Consider the following 23,915-nt stretch of genomic DNA (forward strand, 5'->3'; position numbering starts at 1 on the left):
CTTCCCATTGGATATCGGAACAGCACCTGGGGAACGGCAGTAGATCTCTTGGCGGACATTGGATGCCGCTGTAGAACTGGAGATGCTGCCATCAGACCATGAACATGATTCAGCGACTCCATTATCTCCTCCAGAGTCTAGAAGTCGCAATAGGAATGTGAGATGGGGTGTCTCAGACGTCATGTTGGCCGGAGTTCTCGGGATGAGCGGGTGTCGCCTCGCAGTGAGTTACCATTGTGATTAGTGAGTCTTCGAGAGGTGAGGAATGAGAGATTCGATTCCGTATAAGAACCGGTCGACGATGCTCATATCCAAGAGCTTCTGTTCCTGGCTCATCAGAACACAAGAATCAAATCCAGACATCTCTTACAGGAGCTCGATTACCCTCACCCTGTAAATCTCACCACACTTCATCCAAAACCACCACCACCAACCATCAAAATGCTCGGCAAGATCGCCCTCGAAGAAGCCTACGAAATGACAGGCATGGAAGCCAAGTCAGAGTACGAAGCCTCCCTCTACATCAATCCCTCCGACCGCGCCCGCTACATGCGCCAAATCAGCGACCTCAACTCGGAGCGCGTAAAGCTCGCCGACGCCCACGGCATCGGCTACACCATCGTCTCCCTCACCGTCCCCGGCATCCAAGGCATCGCCGACCAAGCCGTCGCCGAACGCCGCGCCACCGAAGTAAACAACTGGGCCCACGGTCAAATCAAGCACAACCCCTCCAAGCTCGGCGCCTTCGCCTGCCTCTCGATGCACGACCCCGTCCAAGCAGGCCGCGAACTCCGCCGCTGCGTAACGGACCTCGGCTTCCACGGCGCCCTGCTCTGTGACTTCCAGCACGCCGGCCCCAACGGCGAGACGTACAAGTTCTACGACCAGCCCGAGTACGACGCCTTCTGGGAGGTCGTCTGCGCGCTCGACGTGCCCGTGTACATCCACCCGGCCGCCCCCGCCGACGTCGTCCTCGAGAAGCTCTACGCGCAGCGAAAGTACCTCATCGGCCCGCCCCTGTCCTTCGCCAACGGCGTGAACCTGCACCTCATGGGGCTCATCTCCAACGGCGTCTTTGACCGCTTCCCGAAGCTGCAGATTATCGTCGGCCACCTGGGCGAGCACCTCCCCATCGACCTGTGGCGCATCAACCACTGGTTCGAGGACGTGAAGAAGCCGATCGCCGCGGCGGAGGGCAACGCGGACCGCATGTGCAAGAGGACCGTGTACGACTACTTTAGGGAGAATATCTACGTCACCACGTCGGGCAACTTTTCCACGCGCGCGCTGAAATATGTGGTGGACGAGATTGGGGCCGACCGCGTGCTGTTCTCGGTGGATTACCCGTACGAGACAATTGAGATGTGCTCTGCTTGGTGGGACGGCCAGGCCGAGGAGGTGAAGGAGGCGGTGGGCGGCGTTGAGAATTATCGCAAGATTGGGCGTGATAATGCGAAGAAGCTGCTCAAGCTGGGCGAGTTCCATGACTCTGAGGCGCCTGTGTCTTGAGAGAGGATTCTGTTTGTATCATATTAGTAGCTTGAATAGCCCACACTGAATATCTGGTTTATTCCACTCTGGAAACTCAGCTTTCCCGTTGGCTTCCATGTCTGCCCTACCAAGATGAGCGCTGAGGCGAGGAATCTCAATCGCTCCCCAGCGGTTTCCGGTCGAATATGTCCATCAATTTGGAACTGGAACTCTTCCATGCTTGGTAGGGACACGAACTGAGTGGACTCGTAGCTCAGTTATCTTGGGTCTATATTTTTTCAGCCAAAAGAGGACCGTCATCTTATGTGGTAATGTCGTACACTATAAGATACAGGAGGTGGATGACGGGGGTGGCTTAGTGGAATCGATTAGTGCCCTTGTCATTCATGATCGCTGCGTTTATTGAAAGATTCCCCAGTTGGTTAGATCTATCCCCTGAATATTGAACCAGCTTTCATTCAGCAAATCAGAGTCTGTGAAATCCCCAAAATCCTGCGCCAGGGTCGTCTGATTCAAACCAGGCACAGAGCCAAACGGGATCAAGACGTCCTGCTCGCTTGGTTGCTCAAGTCGCGCATCGTATGTTTCTGCTATGTAAGAGCGCCAAAAGAATGGTTAGCTTCTCTTCTGTTGAGTCTACTAATTCCCATTCATCAATAGGAAAAGTAAACCCCCTTTCGTGCTCTCCACGTGTATTCTTCTCTTACCATTGGTGGCGGGGGCCCCGCTGGGAGCGTCTCGCTGCGAAGCGGCAGCCATGACAGATGCGCGAAATCTTTCCAAGACTTCGATGCCTCGGCTGGCAGACGCGACGTGCTGCTTGTGAAAATCAAAGATGCGCAAAGCTCTGTCCCACGAGGATTTTGTCGGCTCTGTTTCGAAGCTGACGTGGAGATCGGGGCACAGGGTCGCGACTACCAGAGTGGAAGCTGCGGCAAAGGTAACTGTGATGAGAGAGTAAACAAAGATTTAGCTTGAATCGCCAAACCTGAACTGAAGACTGGAAGGGCAATACGCAAGAGGCAAGCAGGCAGAAGGAGACGAAAAGGAAAACTTTGCGTACAGAGTAGAACATGCCAGGCCGAGTTCTGCCTGACGCTGCCCAGCTTTTCGTAAAGCTCCTGTAGTACGCTGTGAGCCGTCGAAACGCAGAGTAAGTTCGCCGAGTGTCCTAGACTGTCTCGAAGTGTATGCGTGGCGGCCGTTGCGAATGATTTCTGGGGCCGACTACCGTGCTTAGCTTCGTCCAAGAGGAGCGGACGAAGGAGGAGAAGCCGAATCCATAAGACTCTGGGTGACAGAGCGATAAGTCAGACTTTCTCTAAGAGAAGAATGAAGGAAGAGGCTTGGGAGAAAGCCGCCTTACCTCGACTTGAGGATGTTCGCCTGCATCTGCAGACACCCTCGCAACTCTTCGTCTAGCCGTGTCAAATCCGCGCCTTCTCTGAGGTAGGGCGGGATTGAATGGCCCAACTCGTCGAGCTTTGACGAGAGCTGCAGGACATGACTGAGTGAATCGGGTGTCTTGTCCGAGACAGATTCGCCTTCGGTGTAGAATTTGGCTAGTATCTCATTCAGCACATCAAACAGCGCAACGGAGTGTACAAAGAAGGCCAGGTACGAAGGGCGATCCGACGGTTGTAGGCCTTCGGAACTCTCAGACAAATACTCATCGTCGATAGGTTCCGGCGGAGGGACGAAGTACTGCCGAGACACAAGGACAGGTCTCCCAAAGGTGGTTGCCGTGAGTCTTGGAAGCGTTGACGTTAGCTGGGTGGCAATCATCTGGATCCGAGCAAGCGAAGGCAGCGACACGGGTGCCACGGGTGCTGGTGGAGAATCTTCTGCCTACCTGTCTAAAGTTAAGCAACAGTGCCAGACACGTCGCCTCATCTCCCTCTTGAGCTGACTCTTTGAGGACGTTGGTCCATCACCGCGGGAGTGCAATCCGAGACCCTGCGCAACTCGCAGTGCGACTCCGGTTGTGTTCCAACATCGGTCTGCGTATTGCGTGTAGTGTAGGTAAACGCCCCTCAGTAGCAATAGCTGGACGAGTTGCAGAGAGGAGTGATCGAGCGTATCGACTGACACGAGCTTAAAAGACTGCTTATAGAACCTATTGGCTAGGCGAACTTGCTCCGTTACCGAGACCTGATCTGTCCGCTGACACCCAAGAGCCAGCACGATGCTCAAGGTGGCATGGAAAACAGTGTCCTTGTAGTCTCGATTGGGAGGCCGGCCTTGAGATGGCTGCCAAACCGCTTCGTACGACGCGGTGAACGACGGCCGGTGGAGTATGGGAAACACGGGGTGGACAAAATCCCAAAAGCAGCGGAAGAGATTATCGGCGAGCCACCTCTCGGGAAGCATTACAGGGTCCGGTAGGATATCAGGACTCTTTGGCTGCGTTGTTATCGCGAACCCAAGTACTGTAGGGGCGACTTCTCCTGCATCCTGGCCAGCCAGCTCCTCTGGACTCTTTGTGTTTGAGCTTCTGGGGCCCGCAGCTTCGGTCACCAGTCGTAGAAATGAGCTGTTGGATGAAGGACCGTACATGGCATCGCCATCGGCTTCGTTGCGAGACAATGGTGAAGCAGATTGTACGGCGTTTGTCGCTGAGAGTTGAGCGGGCGGCCGGGGAGTGATGGTGGCAATAGGAGTGGTTGATCCGTTGGTAGTCAGGGGAAAGACATTATGAGCTCCTCCAGAAACGTCTCTTTCTGGGTCGGAATCGGGATGCGGCGGATGCGGCGGTCCGTTACGAGCTTGAGCTGCGGGTAGCTCTTCCAGACGCTCCAGCCTCTTTGACAGTTGGGAAATTGATCTGCCAAGATTGATCAGCCAATTTCAATTGACAGCAAGACAATCTCTGTTCTTTGGCTAGAGGTGAAGGATCGGAAAGTTCACGGCACGTACGGTGTTGATGACGCATGCAAGACGGACTCTTGATATGTGCACCGTTGCGGCCAACCTTTGGATGTACAAGAAGAACACACCGGACGCGCTCCATCGCATCCAGACTTACGAGCGCGGCATGGGTTGCAGGCAAGCTGCGTTTTGCGCCGTTTACGTGGCGGCAACGACACCGACGTCGGGGGCATGATAAGGTTGTAGTTGAGTCGATGGCACGATGCTTAATGCGCGTCAAACGGAGGTGAGTCTAGAAAGACTAGTTGCCTAAAGTGGGTGGGGTAGCGCTGAGACGTCGGGAACGTACCTACCGTAGGTGCCCTAAGGCACCTCAAGGTAGGTAACGTACCCACGCAAGGTACCTAGGTACCCTGTGGTGCTGGAGGAGATGGAAGGCGGGAGAAGGACGGGGCCTCTGCAGGTTTGATGTGTGCATAGGTATGTATCTGCCTACCTAAGGAACCTAGGCAAACGGGCGACACTCAACTTACCTAAGGTATTCCATGGAAGGTTCTCTTACTGCTTTCACTATCATTGTCACTCTTGATGTCATTACTCTTGGTGTCATCACTCTTGGTGTTGTTTCTCTTGGTGCTATTTCTGTTGTCATTGTGATCAACTCTCTGTGCATTCTTTAATGAATAAATCCTAAGAAGTCTAATTCATCTGCCAAAGGTCTTTTTGGATTAGGTAAGATCTTTAGATGATTTTTAAAGAGAAAAGATAAGGCAATGAACTTAAGGTAAGTAAGTACCTTGGATAATCGTCTATTAAAGGTCTCGGTTCAGGTGACTTGCCTAGCATGGAGCCTTGGAAGACACCTCTAGTAAAGCCGATACGTATTCTCGCGGGGGAAGGTGCCTGCCTTCCATCCTTTGATTTCATGTGGAGAGGCAACAAGCAGCCAAGGTATTAATAGCTAACTTTCGGTAGGGAATCTGATTTTCTGATTCTCCTCTCAATTCCTCACAAGATCCCATTATCATTCTACCAATACCTCCCACTTCAGCCGAGATTTCTATCATCTTCACTTCTGAGTTTTCATCCAAACAGTCCACTTCGTGTGGCACTTTATTTTCGTCTGTAGCACCAGGTTGGGATTTTGGTCAGGTAAGTCTATATGTATTCCCGGCCACGTGATCTTTCTCCGAAACTAACACTAGCAGGTACAATAATCGCACCTGCCACCTCGATCCCAACATGGCGGGCCGCATTCCCAACCTCGACTTGGAGGCGGAATTTCAGAAGCTGGTGCCTCTCATGAGATCATGCTTTGACCGAGAGGACCCAGAGCTCAGGCCCACCTACAGAGATTGCAGAAGTTGGGCAAAATCTTTCACATCGAACATTCGACGTAGCATGGCCTCGCGCGACAACAACGGCTGGCTCGGCGACAATGGGGAAGGGGACCTCACCGAGCGATTCGAGCTTGTGCAGCAAATTCGAGACACAATACTCAACCACGATGACATCAAAGAGGAGGAGGACAAGATCAAAATACTTGAGACAAAAGAGGTGTGGGCGCACCTCATGGTCCTGCCCTTGCCTCGTCTCCGAACCTTCTTGGCCGAGGTACAGAACAACGACAACCTGGTCTACACTCTCAATGTTTCATTCCCCGCAATGAATGCCCTTATCCTGCTATGTGAGTAAATTTCTATATCGTCTTTCTTTTCTATCGTCAGATATCTGTCATCTCAACTATCCGTCATCTCAACTATCCGTCATCTCAACTATCCAAGTTGGCAGACGCTCCTTTAATGCGGATGACAACAACCTTTTTCATCGTATTTTGTACCTACAGGCTAACATTTTCATAATTAGTCCGAGGCCCGGCGGCAGAATGGGTCAAGACGGGTACTATTTCGCGAAGCAATGCTGAGCGAATTGCGGTATGTCGCTTGTTTGTGATGGGAATCTGCACTCGGCTAACTCATTCGCGCTAGACTGCCCAGAGAGACCTCGGGCTTTGCGCCTTTACGGGCCACCTACTCGGTGAAAAGTGTCACATCCTGCCGTTCTGGACTCTAAATAGGCCTCGCTGCTCCCAGGCACTTGACGCTGCATCCGCAGTATTCGGAAGGGAACGAATCCAAATGCTTCGCAAGAAGCTCGTCAACCCCAAGACCAACATTGTCGATACGTCCCGAAATATGATCACGTTGCACCCTATGCTTCACAAGTTTTGGGACCATGGACTTTTTGGTTTAGAGCCCGTCACTCTCTTGTACGAAGAGGACAAGAAGGAAGAACCCGCCATTGCGGGTCCCTCGACTCCCTCAAAGGTCGCTGGCGAGAGACCCAATGAGGAGAGTGGGGCGCCGGGTTCCTCAAGGTCTACAAGATCTGGTACCAAGAGACTCAGCGATAGTTCACAGATCACGCCTTCCAAGAAGTCCAAGAGAACCAGAGAGGGCAAGGGTAAGGGCAAGGAGAGGGAGGTGGAGCTGCCGCAGGATATTAAGCCTACGAAGGAGGACGGTGAGCGCGCAAGGGAGGCGATCGGTATTCGTGTTCGACTCAATTGGCTGCCAAAGACGATGTGCTTGACGCCGGACAATCTTCCAACGAACATGACTGAGTTACGGCGGACTTGGAGCCCGTGGGACGAAGACTACGTTGTTCACCGCAAGGATGCCCGGCCCGTTGACGACGGCCAGATCATCGACATCTTCGATACAGCAGACGCCAAAGCCCCCGATTTCGACATTCTGCAATTGCAGTTCGACGTTTTCCGCATGCAGGCCCTGTCCGGCAGGGCTGACCCCATTATCTATGCCCCCGATTGGTACTACGATGAAGATGGGGAAATTGTTTCAGATCCCGTGCCAGGAAAAGAAGAGGCTGTCCGGGAACATGAGGCTCGGGAGGCGCGGGAAATTCAGGAGGCTCGGGAGGCTATGCAGGCTTAGAAAGTCAGCATTCCTTCTTCTGACCCTCAAGGCTTCGATCTCCCTACCGTCGCTTCTTCATCTCATCATCAAGACTTCGATCCGTCTACCGTCGCTTCTTCATCTCGTCCTCAAGACTTCGATCCGTCTACCGTCGCTTCTTCATCTCGTCCTCAAGACTTCGATCCGTCTACCGTCGCTTCTTCATCTCGTCCTCAAGACTTCGAGCCATCTGCCGTTGTTTCTTCACCTCAATTTCAAGGCTCCTATTCATCTACAGCGGCATCTCGTCAACAGCTCCCCAGCATCGTAGGAGGACCCGACGTTAAGGCGCCTCCTCTGAGAAGACCCTCGATCATCTCAGGTATGAAGACCGTGGGCCGCGCCTTTGGTCTTTCATTGGTATCTGACCAACAGACCCCCGACGCCGAAGAAGAATCCAACGTTGCGTCGCCTCCGAGTCTTCAGAGGAGTGCGTCGATCATGTCCGGTGTGAAGACTGCGGGCCGGAATGTTACTCGTTCATTGAGCAATGCCAAGAACCAGACCAAGAACCTTGTACGCAATCCAAGTTTGGCTTTGCGCGGCAAAAAGGAAGGAAAGCGGCAGCGCCAGACTCCCGAGCGAACGTCGGGCACCCGAACTCCCACCAGAGTCTATCCCAACGAACCGGCGACGGGCCGTGAAACCCCTTTCAGCGACAAAGAGAACGTCGCCACGGGCATCGACGAGCGCTCGCGCCAGCAATCTTACCAGAGAACACACAACCCTCTGTCCGAAGTGCAGGAGCGTGTACCAAGTGTTACAGCCCAGAAGTCGCAAGGTCATGAACGTTCCAAGAGTGGCGGTTCAGGTCAGGCCTTGGACAAGACCAAAAAGCGTTTTTCCGCGAGCCATCTCGTCAAGCGTCGGTCTGAGGCCGAATTTACGAAGCGCTCTTCTGCCGATCAGATTGAGAAGCGCCGGTCCGTGGGCAATCTCACTGAGCTCCTGTCTGAAGGTCCCGAGAACGCACCAAGCGATTTAGGACACCAATTCTCGGTGGCTCTGCGTCCTCGAGAGGTCTGAGAAGAGACGCTTGGGATTGGTCAACGGAACTGAACGAAGTGCGATGATGGAGGGGTAGACTAATTGATGTATTTTTATGCTGCTTGGAGGGACGGAGGGGATTTTCGAGTTAATTGTTGTCATTACTTCATCACCCTCTCCTCTGACCTTCGTGACTCTCTGGCTATTGCTAACGGCCAATCCGGACCTCTTTCGACAATAGTCTTGCTTCGTGGCCTTGCAGATTGCAAATTGCCAGGAAACATTTATTCAGCCACCAAGTAGCTAACTTTGAGATGATGCCTCCGCTTACACAGTCGAGAGACCGCGTCGATAAATTACCGGTCCATCGTCTGCTCAGCGGCGTCTCAGATTCCACCATCGTCTTTCTTCGCCACGAGCATCCTCCGAAGTCTCTCCCGCCAAAGTCACGATGCCTTCTTCCTTGCCGAAACCTGACACAGCAGCCTCCTCTTCGCAAGGGGTAACCCCCAACTTGGCCGCCTCACTCGCCGTAAACGTGCCATACACATCGACCCCATCGTACTCCCCAAGACCTTGAACAGGAATCAAGCCATTCACAGAACAAACGAAATCACAAACCCAATGAAAAACGCAACATAGTACAGCTCGTACACCGCGTCCGGCGCACCGCCCACACCCCCCACACTCACAATCAACCCGCCCACCGTCGGCGCCCAACCCGCAACCCAGCACGGGATCACCCTCCAGTTGATGCCGTGCTGGTACCAATAATCGGATCCCTCCGGGTTGAACAGGTGCGTCAGCCGGACACGCCGACGGCGCAGGACGAAATAGTCGCAGACCATGACGCCCATGATGGGCGCGAGGAAGACGGCAAACGAGTTGAGGACGGCGACGAAGGTGGCGGCCTGGCTGATGAGCTGCCAGGGTTGGATGATCCAGGCGGCGGCGAAGGTGAGGAGGGCACCGCGGCGGATGTCGAGGTAGCGCGGGAAGAGGCCGGCGAGGTCGATGCCGCCCGCCACGGCGTTGGAGCAGACGTTTTCGAACATGGAGGTGAAGGCGAAGGCGAGGGCGAGGAAGAAGACTGCGGCGCGGGAGCCGGGGGAGCCTTGACCGTCTGTAGGCGATCATGTCATTGGAGATTCTTCAAGGTGGTTCACGAGATACAAGAAGAGGAAGAAAAAGGAAAGGGGCGACAAGTAATTGGTAAGAGAGAAAGACTCACGGTCCATCATAACCATCAACAAATCAGGCGGGTTCCAATAAATCTGGCCGTAGATCTTCTGACACGCCGTGGTAGTTACCAGCCCGCCCAGGCACACAAGCACACCAGTAACCCAGTACACCGACACCGTACCAACGATATAATCCCTCTTATTCTTCGCGTACCGCGAAAAGTCACTACTATTCGTCATGCCTGCCGCTTTCCCACCGATAGCCTGGTTAATCCCCGCCATCATCAGCCATGAAGCGTTCCACCGGGACGAGGTGGGTACTTTCTCGCCCTGGTAGAAGACGGGGCCAACACCGCGAGCGACAACTACGGACCAGGCGAGTAAGGCGACCATGGCGGCGCCGCAGGCGACGGAGGAGACGAAGAACGGCTTTTTGAAGCGCTCGGGGCGGATGAAGAGGAAGGGAAGGGAAACTATCCAGAAGACTGTGAAGCCTAGGAGTTCGTAGGTTGTTGTTGGGGTGGTTTTGCTGAGGGTGTTGGGAATCTTTGCAAAGGAGGGCCAGATTGCGGTTATGCAGACGCTGCGAGAGGTGTACTGTTAGTGTTTGAGACTTCGTTCAAGGAGGGGAGGTTAATCATACGTTACTAGTTTACCTCCATTCCAGCCTGTTCAAACCTGGATCAGTCATCTTGTCGTATGTAGAAGGGGAATGGCGTCTTGGAAAGACTAGAGACACTTACACTGGAGAGCGGTCCAGATAAAGTTGAGGAGAATGCGCTGTAGCAGCGGTATGAAACTCGCTCGGAAGCCCCATGTGTATCTATTCTGGACGGTGAAGCCGATGTGCCAGGTCAGACCGCACCAAGCCACGAGAATGGCGAAGAAGCAGCAGAGGGCGCGCGAGACGACGATGACGGCCATAGTCTGGCCGACTGAGAGCCCCTGAGTAAGGAACGTGTTGGGAGTCTGCCATGTTGCGACATTGAGAGACGATCTGTTGGAATGGGCAGAGGTTCAGTATTCGGACATAGGATGACTTTTTTTTCTCAAAGTACAATAGGAGTCAAACTTACAACGACCAGGAGCCGAAAAAGTTGAACCAGCCCCAGGTGCGGCGGGAGGGCGGCAAGGGGATAAGGTCGCGGTTCGACCAGGCGCTGACTTCTTCGTGGCGGGACTTGTCCGACTTGATGGCCAGGGCTTCTTTAATTCTGCGCGCTGTCTTGTTCGCCATTGTTGCCGTGACAGATTAGGCGCTGCAAGCTCTTACGTTTGTATTTCCGTTTGCACTGTTCGGGAACGCTTCGTTTCGAGCCCGTGGAAGGGCGTGTACTAACGGATATATAGGACCATCTTATCTCGAGATCCTTGCATCACTCACGTTCTCTCTCATGGTTCTGGATTTTTGTAGGAGAGCGAAGCATAGGTTGTCGGGAGATATGCGCTGCTAATCGCGACCTTGTATGACCTGCATGCCGGGCAATGTTCGGAGGCAGTTTTCCGGGGCAAGTCTGCATTTGCCCCTATTTCCGTGCCCTCTTTATTTCTGAAAAGAGGACATACGTCGGCAACTTTCCGAGCGTCGGACGACGTGCCCGCGAGCTTGTCAGCTGTCAAAGCGGCCTTGATGTAACCCCCCTCCCCCCCTCCCGGCCGACCTGGTCCTCGATGCCGATGATAAGGATGCGGAGCAGTGGGGTGTTGCCCGCTGGTGACATGCTGGGTGATAAGAAATGGTGGTCGATCGTCTCGGACTCACTCGTCTGCCAGTATTCCAATCCAATGACAGTGTTGAACTCAAGGGTGGAAATGTTCAATTGTGTAAGTAGCTTCCCTTACCTAGTAGTCCTTCACATTGGTACCTGATGGGATTGACGCCGTAAGGTGAGGTTGGTGAAGTGGGGTCCACTATCTCGGAATCCGGGGTTGAAACATCGGCCTCTACCCCGATGCTAGCACCGCGTCGGAGAAGGTGCGATACTTCAGTTAAATGTCTTGCATCTCACCTGCTATCATTATCGCAAACGCCCTCACTGCAGGACCTCGTACCACTATCCCTATAGAGAGTTCTCTTTGCATGCAATGCAAATTATCTGAACCTCCAAGCATTAGGGAAGCAAGTCCAACATCACCAGCTCATCCGCAAAAATGACAGTCCCTATCTTGAGGATAGGCGTCGACGTCGGCGGGTGAGTAATGCCCCTCTCACTTCGCCTCACCTCACCTCTGCGTTGACAAACTTCACATCACCAACCCCAAACTCCCACCTCCAAACCATCAACTCACTTCTGACAAAAACAAACAGAACAAACACAGATGGCGTCATCCTCGATCCATCCTCCTCCTCCCCTTCCCTCGGCATCCTCGCCACCCAAAAGACCCCAACAACACCCAACCCAAGCACCGGCATCACAACCGCAATCTCGCACATGTTCTCAACCTCCAATATCCCCCCCTCCCGCATCGCAAGCGTCACCATCGGCACAACGCACTTTATCAACGCCGTAGTAGAACAAGACGCCTCCCGCCTCGCCCCCGTCGCCGTCATCCGCCTCTGCGGTCCCTTCTCCGCATCCATCCCCGCCGGCGTCGACTGGCCTCCTGCCTTGCGCAACATCATCTGTGCCCACCGCTCTCTGGTGGACGGCGGGCTGGAGATTGACGGTGACTTGATTGCGGAGCTCGATGAAGATGCCGTGCGGCGCGAGGTGAAGGTTATCCGCGCCAAGGGAATTAGGAGTGTTGTCGTTGTGGGGGTTTTCAGTCCCATTGACGTCGTGTACAGACAAGAAGAGAGGGCGGCGGAGATTATTCGTGATGTTTATCCCGGAGCTGATGTGGTGATGTCAAAGGATGTGGCGAATATCGGGTTCCTTGAGCGTGAGAACGCGGCTATTCTCAATGCTTCCATCCTTCCATTTGCTAGACGAACCATCCGCTCCTTCCAGGATGCCGTTACGCAGCTAGGCCTCACCTGCCCCGTCTTCGTGACGCAGAACGACGGGACCATCCTGCCGGCGGCGGCGGCGGCGCGGTTGCCCATCAGGACATTCTCCAGCGGACCGACGAATAGCATGCGAGGTGCGGCGTTCCTCACTAGGAATTTGGAGGGAGAAAAGGAGGGTGCGGGCCCGATGATGGTTGTCGATATCGGAGGGACAACGACGGACGTGGGTTTGTTACTGGCCAACGGGTTCCCCAGGCAAGCGGCAGCCTACAGCGAGATCGCGGGGGTGCGGACGAACTTCTCGTACCCGGACGTCAAGAGCATCGGTCTCGGCGGCGGATCTATCGTCAAGACAGACGAGCGCACCGGCGGGATGATGATCGGGCCACAGAGTGTGGGATATCAAATCCAAACAAAGGCTCTCGTTTTCGGCGGCGATGTTGCGACGGCTACGGATTATACTGTACTCGCAGATCCAGACACCGTTGATATCGGAGACCGGTCTCTCGTTGAAGGTGTGAACGGCCTCGCTGATGACTTATCGGCGTTCGAGGCCAAGGTGAAGACGATGCTGGAGCGGATCGTGGACACGATGAAGACCTCGCCCGAGGACATTCCCGTCGTTCTCGTCGGTGGGGGTGCGGTTATTGCGCCGGATGAGTTGAAGGGAGCGAGTAGGGTTATAAAACCTGCGTGGTCTGGGGTCGCGAATGCAATTGGGGCTGCGACGGCAAGGGTTAGTGGTGTCGTGGACGCAATTGAGAGTACTAATCTGAAGACTGTGTCTGAAGTTGTGGAGGCGTTGTCGCGGAGGGCTGTTGATCGGGCTGTTGAGAATGGTGCTTTGAGGGAGAGTGTGACTATTGCTGAGGTGGAAAGTTTTCCGTTGCAGGTATGTTTCTGTGACATGACGAGTATGACCATGAAAGCTGACAGGATGTTCGATTGGCAGTATATTGCAAACAAGTCGCGAATCAACATCAAAGCCGTAGGAGATTTCGACTTTTCCAGAACAGCGTCCCTGGACACAACCACGATCCCAGACGACACCGAGAACTACGACGAAGAAATACCTAGACCACCGGCACCGCCTCGAAGCGAGGGAATCCCATCACCGCAACCCTTGGTCTACACAAAAGACTACATTGAGGGCTACAAGCCAAAGGTCCTCGACCGCCAATGGCATCTCTCCGAAACAGACCTCGACTGGATCACGACAGGCTGCTACATCCTCGGCACTGGAGGCGGCGGCTCCCCCTACCAGCACATGCTCCGCCTCCGCGAAATGATGCGCGCAGGCGCCACCGTCAAGATAATTTCCCCTTTTGACCTCAAGGACGACGATATTGTGGCCTGTGGCGGCGGAAAGGGGTCGCCGCAGGTATCCATTGAGAAGCCGTATGGAGATGAGTGGGTCTCCCTCATCTGCACGATTTTCCTTTGAAGATGGAATACTTCGAATTCTAATGCTTATGTTTCGTAGAATCATGGAGTCGCAGAGAGAACTCTACTCATACCTCAAAACGAAGCCTACGGCCGTGATATCCCTCGAGATTGGAGGTGGCAACGGCCTGCAGGGCCTCATCCTCGGCGCCAGTACAAACCTCGATATCCCGACAGTGGACGGCGACTGGATGGGTCGCGCGTATCCCATCTCCCACCAAACTACGCCAGTAGTCTTCGAAAAGAAAGCGACGATGATTCCGTCGTGTATATCAGACGGGAACGGCAGAATCATGGTACAGTCTCTTCTTCTCTCGTCCCCCCTTCTGCCGAGCATCCTTCGCGATTTCTCACAAGTCCACGTGTGATGAAGATGACACCCTTTACTGACCTGTGGATGACAAACAATAGCTCATGACAAAAGCCCGCACAGAACTCGACGCAGAACGCGCCTTCCGCGCCGCCCTCTCGCAAATGGGCTCTCACGTAGGCTGCGCAAAGGGCCCCGTCAGCGGCCGCGATACCAAGTCCTGGGTCGTCGAGAAAACCGTCTCGCTCTCCTGGCGGATTGGTCGCGCCGTAGCGATGGCGCGGTGTACGAATGCCATCGACACAGTCGCCGAGGCCGTTTTGGACGTGGTTGGCGGGCAGGAGTCGGCGAGGGTGCTGTTTAGGGGCAAGATTGTAGGCGTCGAGAGGATTACAAGGATGGGGCACGCCTATGGGGAGATTATCATTGAGGGGCATACTGACGGCAGGAACGATGGTTATGGGGCGGTTGAGAGGTTTGTTATACCGTTTAAGAATGAGAATATTCTTGCGAAGAAAGTTGATTCCAGTGGGAAGGAAGATGTGAGTCCCGACAACCCCTCATCCCTATCACGAGAGGAAAGTGAAGAGTACGAAACTGACACATCTCGCACTCAAACAGATCCTAGCAATCGTCCCAGATCTAGTCTGCGTCCTCGACGCGCAGAACGGCGAGGCCCTCGGCACACAAGAGTACCGCTACGGTCTCCTTGTGGTGGTGCTCGGCATCACAGCGTCGGACAAGTGGACTTCCACGGCGCGGGGCATCGAGATTGGCGGACCCAAGGGGTTCGGAATGGACGGGCTGGAATATGTGCCTCTTGGGACGTTTACGAAGCCTCGGAGCGTCATTGATGAGTTTGAGGGCTAGTCATGATTGGTCAAGAACTCAGGGGGTCTTGATGTTGCGAGTGATCGAGTATCCTGCTTGTACGATGCGGCTTGTGAAGATGGGTTCATTATGTGTCGAGCTATGTCCTCTTCATCTCCGGTTTCGGGTGGATGTGAGGTTGATTCTTGGATAAACGTAAATCGAGAGGTTGTGGCATGTACACTGCCGGAAGCTATGTTTATAATAGTGCTCCTTGGCATTTAGAAATAACCGCTTAGCAGTAGGATGAATAGACTTCTAGACAAAGCCTCAATGATCATCAATGCTTACATGGCTTGCCGTCCTTAAGAGCGAATTGGACTCATTAACCGCACTTCCAACCTGTAAATCTCCCAGAATATGCGCGAACCCGCACGTGTGTCATCATGATGGGCAAAAGAATCGACAGGGATACGATCATCAAACCGTTGCATTTCGCGCCGGGGTGTGATAACGCAACTCGAACTAGGGGCCAGAGGAAGATGGTGTGTTGGGGTCGTCCCCAAGTCGTCGGAACTTTCAGCGCCGCACCGTCAAAGTTGCCTAAACTCTACCAGGTTGGCGGAGGAGAGGAAGAGGGGTTAACTGAGAGCCAGTGAACCACGCCGCCGTTGTCGGTTCCTGCGGGAGCAGCCGGAAACCGAGGGTGTTGAGTCCTGACTCCTGATTGTCTAGGAAGTACTCGAGAGAAGAGACAATCACGCAATCGAGAGAGAAAATGTCGGTTAAAGAGGAGAGCAAGGGTATGACAGCGGAGAAGGAAAAGTTTGTTTTGGAGAACAGCTACACTGGAAAGACACAATGCGTCCCGGTTCCAAGCGGTCGGCAGTCAAAGGCCCGGAGGTTTTGGGGCGCGGGGTCCCACGTTGTCGTCCATGTTGATGGAAGTTGAACCCCCGATCGGCGGGCCCCACAGCAGGAGTGTCTCGCGTCATCGGACGGCCATTGCGATATGGGGGGGCCCAAGCACGCAATCTGTTGATGAGAGCTCGACACCATCAACCCGGCCAGATGGTTTTACGATTGTAGTCATTATTGATAGTGAGTGAGGTAAAGTAGCAGTGAGTGAGTACTATATGTAATGAGGGGTAGATCAGATAAAACCTCTCTCTCCCCGTTGCAGAACCTTTTGCCCCTTCTCCAATTTCAGTCTTTGTGATATAAGTCCGTCTCATCTGCCACTTCCCCTCATTTTGAGACCTCATTTCGATACCTCGCCTCAACACATTTTCATTTCTCTCAATTGATACCCCCTAAATCTTCATCACAATGGCCCCAGGTGCTCTCATTGACGAGCCCGTCCAGCCCTCTCAGGGCCCCTGGAAGGGCAAGAACGACGATGCTCCCAGAAACATCTTCCCCGACGGCATCCGCACTTCAGGACAGCACAACCCCCTCTACGACGCTCTCAAGCCCTACGCCGAGTTCCCCAAGGAAATCTCAGGCCCCACGGTCTGGCACAAGGAGGAGTTTGAGCAGCAGCCTGAGAAGTGGACGCACCGCTTCACCCCAGAGGAGGTTGAGGAGCTCGGCCGCACCTCTGACGCCTTTATCGCCAGCAACACCCCTCTGACGGGTATCTCCAAGGTACGTCTGACTTTATTCCTCGAAGGAGAGATGAAGAGATTCACTCGAACGACTTCAGCCCGTACCCAGATGACAGTGCACTAACACTACCACCAACAGTCCAACTTCCCCCTCCCAACACTAGGCAAGCGCCTCACCGACCTCCGCAAAGACCTCATCGACGGCAAAGGCTTCGTCCTCTTCAAGGGCTTCCCCGCCAACGAATGGGGCCCGCACAAGACCGCCGTCGGCTACATGGGCCTCGGCACCTACCTCGGCTACTTTGTCTCCCAAAATGGTCGCGGCCACGTCCTGGGCCACGTCAAGGACGTCGGCGACGACCCGACCCAGATCGATAAGGTCCGCATCTACCGCACCACCGCTCGCCAGTTCTTCCACGCCGACGACGGCGACCTGGTCGGCCTCCTCTGCGTCCAGCGCTCCGCCGAGGGCGGCGAGAGCGACCTCGTCAGCATCCACGCCGTCTGGAACGAGCTCCAGCGCTCCCACCCGGACGTCGCGGAGACCCTGACCAAGCCGATCTGGTACTTTGACCGCAAGGGCGAAGTCTCCGAGGGCCAGGAGGAGTGGACGCGCCAGCCCGTCTTCTACATCGAGAACGGAGGGCAGCGCCGCGTCTACTGCAAATGGGACCCCTACTACGTGCGCTCGCTGACGCGCTTCTCCGACAAGGGCGTGATCCCGCCGCTGAGCGAGGAGCAGCTGCACGCGCTCAAGACGCTCGAGGATACGTGCCAGAAGCTGGCGCTGCACATGATTCTCGAGGTGGGCGATATCCAGTTCCTGAGCAACGCGCACCTGCTCCACGCGCGGACGGCGTATACGGACCATCCCCACCCGGCGCCGCGCCGGCACTTGTTGCGGTTGTGGCTTTCGACGCCCGAGAGCGAGGGCGGATGGGTGCTGCCTTTCCCTGATAGTAAGGAGTTGAAGAGGGGTGGTATCCAGGTGAACAATGTGCCTCCGCGCGCGCCGTTGGATGCGGAGTAAAGTTTGTCTGGTGAGGTTGGTTAGCATTTTTTGTGAAAATTGTATTTAGAGCGCTTGTGAGGATGAGAGAAAATATTTGGTGTAGCATCTGTGACGAGACAGACGGTCATGGACTGCTTCATGAGAGATTCGCGGAAAGCCTGGATAGAGATTCTCGGGAAACAGAACTCTGCCAACATGAATGAAAAAAAAGTAAAATATTAGAAACAAAATGAGATCACCATCATAAAGTGAGTCGTCTCACACTGCAGTGATTGGAGTCGTGACCGCGCATACACACTCACTATGACTAGTGAGATTGAATATGCCGCATGTGAGAGACTGAGAAGAGCAGTTTGCCGGAACGCCCAACCTATCCAGCGGGAAATGGTGTGATTGCTGTGCTGTGAGAGAGATTGTACGTGAAGAAATGAGAGATGAGCGACTGCGGTGCGTCCGGCGAAGTTTGGCGAAGTTTTCCGCGGAATGTGCGTTGCCCGAGTTTCCCGGCAGTTTTCCGCTCACTGATGGCGGGGTTCTTCCACGTCCTGTCACTCACTGCGACCTAAGAATGACCCCGCCGCGGGGCAGTCGTCTTTATCGCAGGGGAGAGAGGTCCCCTAAACGCCACGGATGGAGGGGCAGCTTCCGTCTCACTCCTTTCTCACTGCTCATGCATAGCTTCCCGCGATGTGAGAAACTCATCGTGAGAGTGAGCCCGGCTTCAACTGAGCAAGTCATCGAAGCTTACACTCATTCATTTGCCTCAAACAAGAATGATTGGATAACATTTGTCTCAATCGACCCAAGTAGGTACACCCAAATCAAGCGTAATCATCATCTCTTATCGCCAAATTGCCCCGCGATCCCGTTGCAGATAGCAGGTGGACCACTGCACCGTCCCCCTTATCCACCCGCCCGCGTTGCGCCCACCCGAGTCAAGCCCACCTCTTGGCCTCATCCCATCCGACGTCGCTCCTCGACACACTACACATACAACGACTCTGTTATTAAAAACGAGCCTTGTTCTCGCGTTCCTTCACAATGTCTCTCTTGTATCGTATTCCTCGCTCGGTATTGCTTCTTTTCGCCACTTGATACCCCTTCCTTTCCAAGTAGACTTATTTACGTCACTCAACACCACATCAAAGAACCCAAGATGGCGGCAGTCCTCCCCGAGCCCTTTGCGAGCATCCCTCGCGAGAACTTCCTCTTTGGCCCCTCGCCTATTGAGCCCCTCCCCCGCATCTCCGCCGCCCTCGGCGGAAAGGTCAACGTCTACGCCAAGCGCGAGGACTGCAACTCTGGTCTGGCCTACGGCGGTAACAAGACCCGCAAGCTTGAGTGAGTCCTCCTCTCCCGCCTCCAGTTCATCATGGCACCCTGATGAAGGCATGATGAATCATACCAGAGGACCAAACTAACACACCCCAGATACCTCGCCTCAGACGCCCTCGCCCAAGGCTGCGACACCCTCGTCTCCATCGGCGGCGTACAATCAAACCACACCCGCCAAGTCACCGCCGTCGCCGCAAAGCTCGGCCTCAAGGCCGCCCTCGTCCAGGAGAAGTGGGTAGACTGGACCGACCCCGTCTACGACAAGGTCGGCAACCTCCAGCTCTCGCGCCTCATGGGCGCCGACGTCCGCCTCGACCCCTCCACCTTTGGCATCGAGCACAAGAACACCCTCGCCAACCTGAAAGAAGAACTCCTCGCCGCCGGACGCAAGCCGTACTACATCCCCGCCGGCGCATCAGACCACCCCCTCGGCGGCCTGGGCTTCGCGCGCTGGGCTTTCGAGGTGCAGGCGCAGGAGAAGGAGTTGGGCGTGTTCTTCGATACGGTTATTGTGTGTGCGGTGACGGGCTCGACCATGGCTGGTATGGTTGCGGGATTCAAGCTTGCGGAGAAGTTGGGCGGCAAGAAGCGCAAGGTTATCGGTATTGATGCCTCTGCGACAGTGAAGCAGACGTTTGACCAGGTGCTGCGTATCGCCAAGAACACGGGGGCCAAGATTGGTCTCGAGGAGGGCGATATCACCGAGGCGGATATCATTCTGGATGACCGGTTCCACGGCGGTGTCTATGGTATTCCCGACCAGGTCACCATTGACGCCATCAAGTTTGGCGCCAGCACGGAGGGTTTCATCACGGACCCTGTGTACGAGGGTAAGAGTTTGGCGGGTATGATGCAGCTCATCAAGAATGAGGAGATTGCTGCGGGTAGCAATGTCTTGTACGCGCACTTGGGTGGCCAGTTGGCGCTCAACGCGTACTCTGGCATGTAAACGGTTCTTGATGTCTAATGATGAAGTTTTTAGAGTTTTACAGAAAATCACAATACCCTTTCATGTTCAACCTTGGCATCCATCGTGACTTTTGTTTTTGGTGTTTGATCGGAGATGGCAGCAAGGTTCTGAGAGACCAAGGTTCGTACAAGTCAGCTACCATGCCTTGATGGTCTAGCATCGACCTATTTCCGAATAGAGGGCTAGACGGGTATAAAATGCCGGATGCCGCAACTGTCTCCTAGAGTAGAGCAGCGTAAATCGATCGGCAAAAAGAATTGTATGTGATCACCTGTTCCTCGCTTGGACTCTCGGGTTGAAGAGACTGGGGAGGGAGAGAATGTATTGTGAATAACAACTAACATTTCATTCTTCAGAAAACAACGTCCATTCATCATCGACTCTAGCTTTTCGAATATTCATTGCAGAATAAACAAAACTTCCGCAACAGCAAAGACCACCTGCCACCGAATACTTGTTCATCCTCATCCGCCGCTAATGTCCGTCGTCTGGGATATCGCCTTCCTCTGCAGCCTCGTCATCACCATCGAGATACTGCTCAACTCGCTCATAACGATCAAAACACTCTCTACAAAGAAGCGTGTCCACTATGTCGACGAGTAGTAGCCCTCTCGCCCTCGGTGCCTCTGTTGATACTCCCGCGAATACCGCCACAAACACGGACGCTCCTGCAGATCGAGAGCCTTCGCCCCTGTTCCTCAAGCTACTCGGGATCTACATCATGGCATCTAACCTCTGGATGGCCATCAAGGCTTTCCTCTCAGGCAGGGGCATATGGAAGCCGCAACCCGCGGTAGAGAGACACCCCAATTACGAGAAACTTATGGATCTCGCTCAGCGACACGAGTATCTGCAGTGTCATAGACAGCGGAAGATTGCCAAGGAAAATCACCACGGCGATTACTTCCAGCATCGGGTGTTCACCCCTGAGGATGACAGGAAGATGTGGAAGACTCTCTTACTACCTACCATCGAGAGTAAAGAGGAGAAGGAGAAGAGGGAGAGGGAGGAGGAGTCAAAGTCTCTTGTTGACTTGATTGTTCAGATACCTGTCCTGGATAGACCTTGCACTGGGGATGAACGAGCCAAGGCTGATGAGCAAGTCGAGGCTGATGGACGGCCCGAGGTAAACGAGCAAGTCGAGGAACACGAACAGGACAAGGAAGACGAGCAGGCCAAGCCCGATGAACTTGACCCACACGACTGGACAGTCGAGGGTGTACTTGCAACCGTCGATTATGAGGCATTGGGCTTGCAGTGAGAGGCGGTGGAGGGTTTGGGAGGCTCACATGCAACGCCATTATCCAAGACAGAAGAAGAAGGTGGCCACATAATCTGTCTTCCTTAGTATCCAATACAACCCTTCTTCCTTCCAATTTACTACCACAGAGACGAATTGAAAGAGAAATTTGTATCTCCAGGAAAATATTTTGGATACAATGACTCCCAAACATCGTGGTGAGAAGAAAGACATGGTGAGAAAAAAGATGCCAGGACTCAGGATGGTCAGAACGTCAACCTTGGCATCGAGAAGATCTATACCAAGTCTGCTCAAAGCAATAATCAAGTGCATTGAGGATTCACAATCACATCAAATACAAAGTTTATCCCAAGTCCCCATCGCACCTGCCTTTGTCTTACACCAGGTGAGAGAGAGGAGGGCAACTTCCATCGGCCATGCAATTGCCAACAAAGAGGGAAGACAGAGACAGGAAATTTCTCAACTTCACCTTCCCAAAATAATTCACCCCGACGACTCTTCAGCCTCACCTTTTGGGCCCACCTTCTTTCACATCCTCCATCCCTCTCCCAAAAATTCCAACTTGCCGTCGCAACTTCTCCCGCTGCACCTTACCATTCACTTTCCCACCCAATACAACACCTTTTCCGCAAGCTTTGCTACCTTGATCGCCAAACACGGCAAATAGCGAGTTGATCATTTTTTCTCTACCAGCATCGTACAGCTATTGGGCCTGCCGACATTTTTGCTTTTTGCTTTTTGGGATCACTGAACCCTTCCTGCAGCTTCTGCTCCTCCACAGAGGTGAAAGGAAGGTAACTGGAAGATGAACATGAATCCCGTCATCATCGAAGTAACGACAGCGCCCCCATTAGAGCTCGCAACGGATCCCACGATGGAGCTGGTCGAGTTCAAATGGGGCAGCGGCGGCGGCGGCAGCGTATCATCGTCGTCTTCCGCACCTAAGCCGAAGCGGTCTTGCCTCAAGAACAAGTCAACCGACCCGAATCACAAGTACCTTGGCAGTGATTCCCCTGGCTACTTCTGTTTGTTGCTTCCTATTCCTTAGTCGTCTTTCCCTGCTTTTGCTCTTCGGCACGCCTCATTCACTTTGTCCATCCTCCACTTGTTTCGCTGCATGAATCAAAAGGCTGTTGACTAATTGCGCTTTCCCTTTCACAGACAAAGGCTCCTGGCACGAAGAAATCGGCTTTGTGAAAAAGTTTTTTCGCAAATATCACCACAGGGGACAGATGACAGCATACAGAGACCGAGTTCACGCAGAGATCGTCGAGGCAGAGCTTGCCAGAAGCAACAGCAAAGACGCGGACGTCCCCGTGAGCAACTACACCATTACCAAGCCCACCGTTCGTTTCTCAGAGCCCTTGGAGATCACGTACTACTGCTACGAACCCGAAGAGGCCATGGTCGAGTATCCTGGCTACATGACGTCCAACAGGCGCGCGTGGGCCGAGGTCTCGTTTCAGCCGGGCCACCAGATCAAGCTGGATGGGGTCCGAATGTGGTATCACTTTCGTAAGCGGAAGAATGAAATGTTCTACTTCGGGGAGGGATAGCTTTGGAATAATTGCTCGGATTTGTTTCTCCGGTCAGCTTTTGGAGTGGAAGGCGTTTGGGCTACGACGGGATGTTGTTTTGGGGCCAGGTGGTGTCTGTCTCCTCAGCGAGGAAACAGTCTTTGGGGTTTGGCGTGATACATACGTGGTGATACCCTTTGCAGATATGAAATGGCTGGCTGGAAAAGAAATTTTCAAGTCGCTTGCTTTGTGTGAAAAGTTCTTCCCTAGTGTTCGAGGACTCAAGTACTGCTGCTATGCTACATCGACCTCGCGTGAACCGAGCCGTCGTGACTGTGGAATGAGGTAGGCATGGAACTAAGGTACATCCCGATGATTCATGGAGATACCAACGCCGAGAACCTAGAAGGAGAAGGCGCGTCCTGGTCCCGCATCTTTCACACCTGCCTCGAGACTGATGCCAGGCCTTCATATACCCCGCCGGGTCCATTCCTGTCACCAACGGCAGCAGGCGCCTCACAGGCCTGTGAGGTCAGGTCAAACTGCCGTTTGGCGGGATGGTTACGGGCGAGCCTGTTCAACTGGCTTAGCCTACGCTAGGATCTAGGTTCGAGTCCCAGCTTGAGCACCAGAGATGTAGCCCCCATTCGCCACCGGGGGGGTGAACTCTTTTGCTTTTTGGTGTTTTGGCAATTTGATTACTTGAATGAGGCGGACGGCCAGCTATTCCGCGTGAAATTTAGACTTGTCTCCAGCCACAGAGCGGTCAGTGGCGTTGAGGATAACTTGGTGATCATTGCCAAGGCTGTGTGGCGTGTGGCTCTGAGGCTGTGCCGGTTCAGACCGATCGTGAACTTGTATGGTGTGGTGAGACAAGGTTCGTCATGTCTTCCATGCATCCGAGGTGGCGCACCCATTACCATTCTGGGGTAAATAGGCTCCTGTATGACAGATTACCCCATTCGGGGATACAGCCGCATTCCACGTATCACAAACGAGGCTTTCTCACGATGGTGGTCACGAGGCAGGACCTCAGCCTTTCTCATGTTTCATTCCCCAGGCGATCTCCTCTTCTCGGCACAAGGGGGCTCAGTGGCTCAAGAATCACGACATGTGATGATATGTTACACATCGTGATTCCGACTGTCATTGGGTCGTGCTGATGTTGCCTCGTTCGTAGCGCTCGCCCTGTTGCGCG

The 23,915-nt window shown here is 54.0% G+C and overlaps 9 protein-coding genes across 9 annotated transcripts; 7 read left to right on the forward strand and 2 right to left on the reverse strand.

The window, feature by feature from the left end:
- Positions 1–441: 441 nt before the first annotated feature.
- CTAM01_10657 (2,3-dihydroxybenzoic acid decarboxylase) lies at positions 442–1,509 on the forward strand (the record flags this gene model as incomplete). Its single annotated transcript, XM_060526672.1, has 1 exon — positions 442–1,509. One exon carries the CDS (start codon positions 442–444, stop codon positions 1,507–1,509), a length of 1,068 nt encoding a protein of 355 aa, XP_060378612.1.
- A 381-nt stretch (positions 1,510–1,890) lies between these two features.
- On the reverse strand, positions 1,891–4,527 carry CTAM01_10658 (uncharacterized protein; the record flags this gene model as incomplete). Its single annotated transcript, XM_060526673.1, has 6 exons — positions 1,891–2,078; positions 2,199–2,435; positions 2,555–2,781; positions 2,858–3,241; positions 3,344–4,315; positions 4,517–4,527. The coding sequence occupies 6 exons, from the start codon at positions 4,525–4,527 to the stop codon at positions 1,891–1,893; spliced, it is 2,019 nt and encodes a 672-aa protein (XP_060378613.1).
- A 1,074-nt stretch (positions 4,528–5,601) lies between these two features.
- CTAM01_10659 (uncharacterized protein) lies at positions 5,602–8,360 on the forward strand (the record flags this gene model as incomplete). The annotated part of the gene is made up of 4 exons (XM_060526674.1): positions 5,602–6,046; positions 6,226–6,293; positions 6,348–7,247; positions 7,314–8,360. The coding sequence occupies 4 exons, from the start codon at positions 5,602–5,604 to the stop codon at positions 8,358–8,360; spliced, it is 2,460 nt and encodes an 819-aa protein (XP_060378614.1).
- Positions 8,361–8,917: 557 nt separating this feature from the next.
- Positions 8,918–10,739, reverse strand: CTAM01_10660 (NCS1 nucleoside transporter; the record flags this gene model as incomplete). Its single annotated transcript, XM_060526675.1, has 5 exons — positions 8,918–9,444; positions 9,553–10,085; positions 10,146–10,170; positions 10,246–10,499; positions 10,579–10,739. The coding sequence occupies 5 exons, from the start codon at positions 10,737–10,739 to the stop codon at positions 8,918–8,920; spliced, it is 1,500 nt and encodes a 499-aa protein (XP_060378615.1).
- Positions 10,740–11,653: 914 nt separating this feature from the next.
- Positions 11,654–15,075, forward strand: CTAM01_10661 (uncharacterized protein; the record flags this gene model as incomplete). Its single annotated transcript, XM_060526676.1, has 6 exons — positions 11,654–11,694; positions 11,811–13,344; positions 13,405–13,862; positions 13,936–14,191; positions 14,307–14,747; positions 14,827–15,075. 6 exons carry the CDS (start codon positions 11,654–11,656, stop codon positions 15,073–15,075), a joined length of 2,979 nt encoding a protein of 992 aa, XP_060378616.1.
- A 1,269-nt stretch (positions 15,076–16,344) lies between these two features.
- CTAM01_10662 (TfdA family Taurine catabolism dioxygenase TauD) lies at positions 16,345–17,652 on the forward strand (the record flags this gene model as incomplete). Its single annotated transcript, XM_060526677.1, has 2 exons — positions 16,345–16,662; positions 16,762–17,652. The coding sequence occupies 2 exons, from the start codon at positions 16,345–16,347 to the stop codon at positions 17,650–17,652; spliced, it is 1,209 nt and encodes a 402-aa protein (XP_060378617.1).
- A 1,138-nt stretch (positions 17,653–18,790) lies between these two features.
- CTAM01_10663 (1-aminocyclopropane-1-carboxylate deaminase) lies at positions 18,791–19,918 on the forward strand (the record flags this gene model as incomplete). Its single annotated transcript, XM_060526678.1, has 2 exons — positions 18,791–18,975; positions 19,066–19,918. The coding sequence occupies 2 exons, from the start codon at positions 18,791–18,793 to the stop codon at positions 19,916–19,918; spliced, it is 1,038 nt and encodes a 345-aa protein (XP_060378618.1).
- A 610-nt stretch (positions 19,919–20,528) lies between these two features.
- On the forward strand, positions 20,529–21,200 carry CTAM01_10664 (uncharacterized protein; the record flags this gene model as incomplete). The annotated part of the gene is made up of 1 exon (XM_060526679.1): positions 20,529–21,200. The coding sequence occupies one exon, from the start codon at positions 20,529–20,531 to the stop codon at positions 21,198–21,200; it is 672 nt and encodes a 223-aa protein (XP_060378619.1).
- Positions 21,201–22,011: 811 nt separating this feature from the next.
- CTAM01_10665 (uncharacterized protein) lies at positions 22,012–22,756 on the forward strand (the record flags this gene model as incomplete). Its single annotated transcript, XM_060526680.1, has 2 exons — positions 22,012–22,225; positions 22,362–22,756. The coding sequence occupies 2 exons, from the start codon at positions 22,012–22,014 to the stop codon at positions 22,754–22,756; spliced, it is 609 nt and encodes a 202-aa protein (XP_060378620.1).
- Positions 22,757–23,915: the final 1,159 nt, after the last annotated feature.

Source organism: Colletotrichum tamarilloi, assembly GCF_030869305.1.
Source record: "Colletotrichum tamarilloi strain Tom-12 chromosome Unknown Scaffold_51.1, whole genome shotgun sequence".
In the NCBI taxonomy this organism is placed as follows: Eukaryota; Fungi; Ascomycota; class Sordariomycetes; order Glomerellales; family Glomerellaceae; genus Colletotrichum; species Colletotrichum tamarilloi.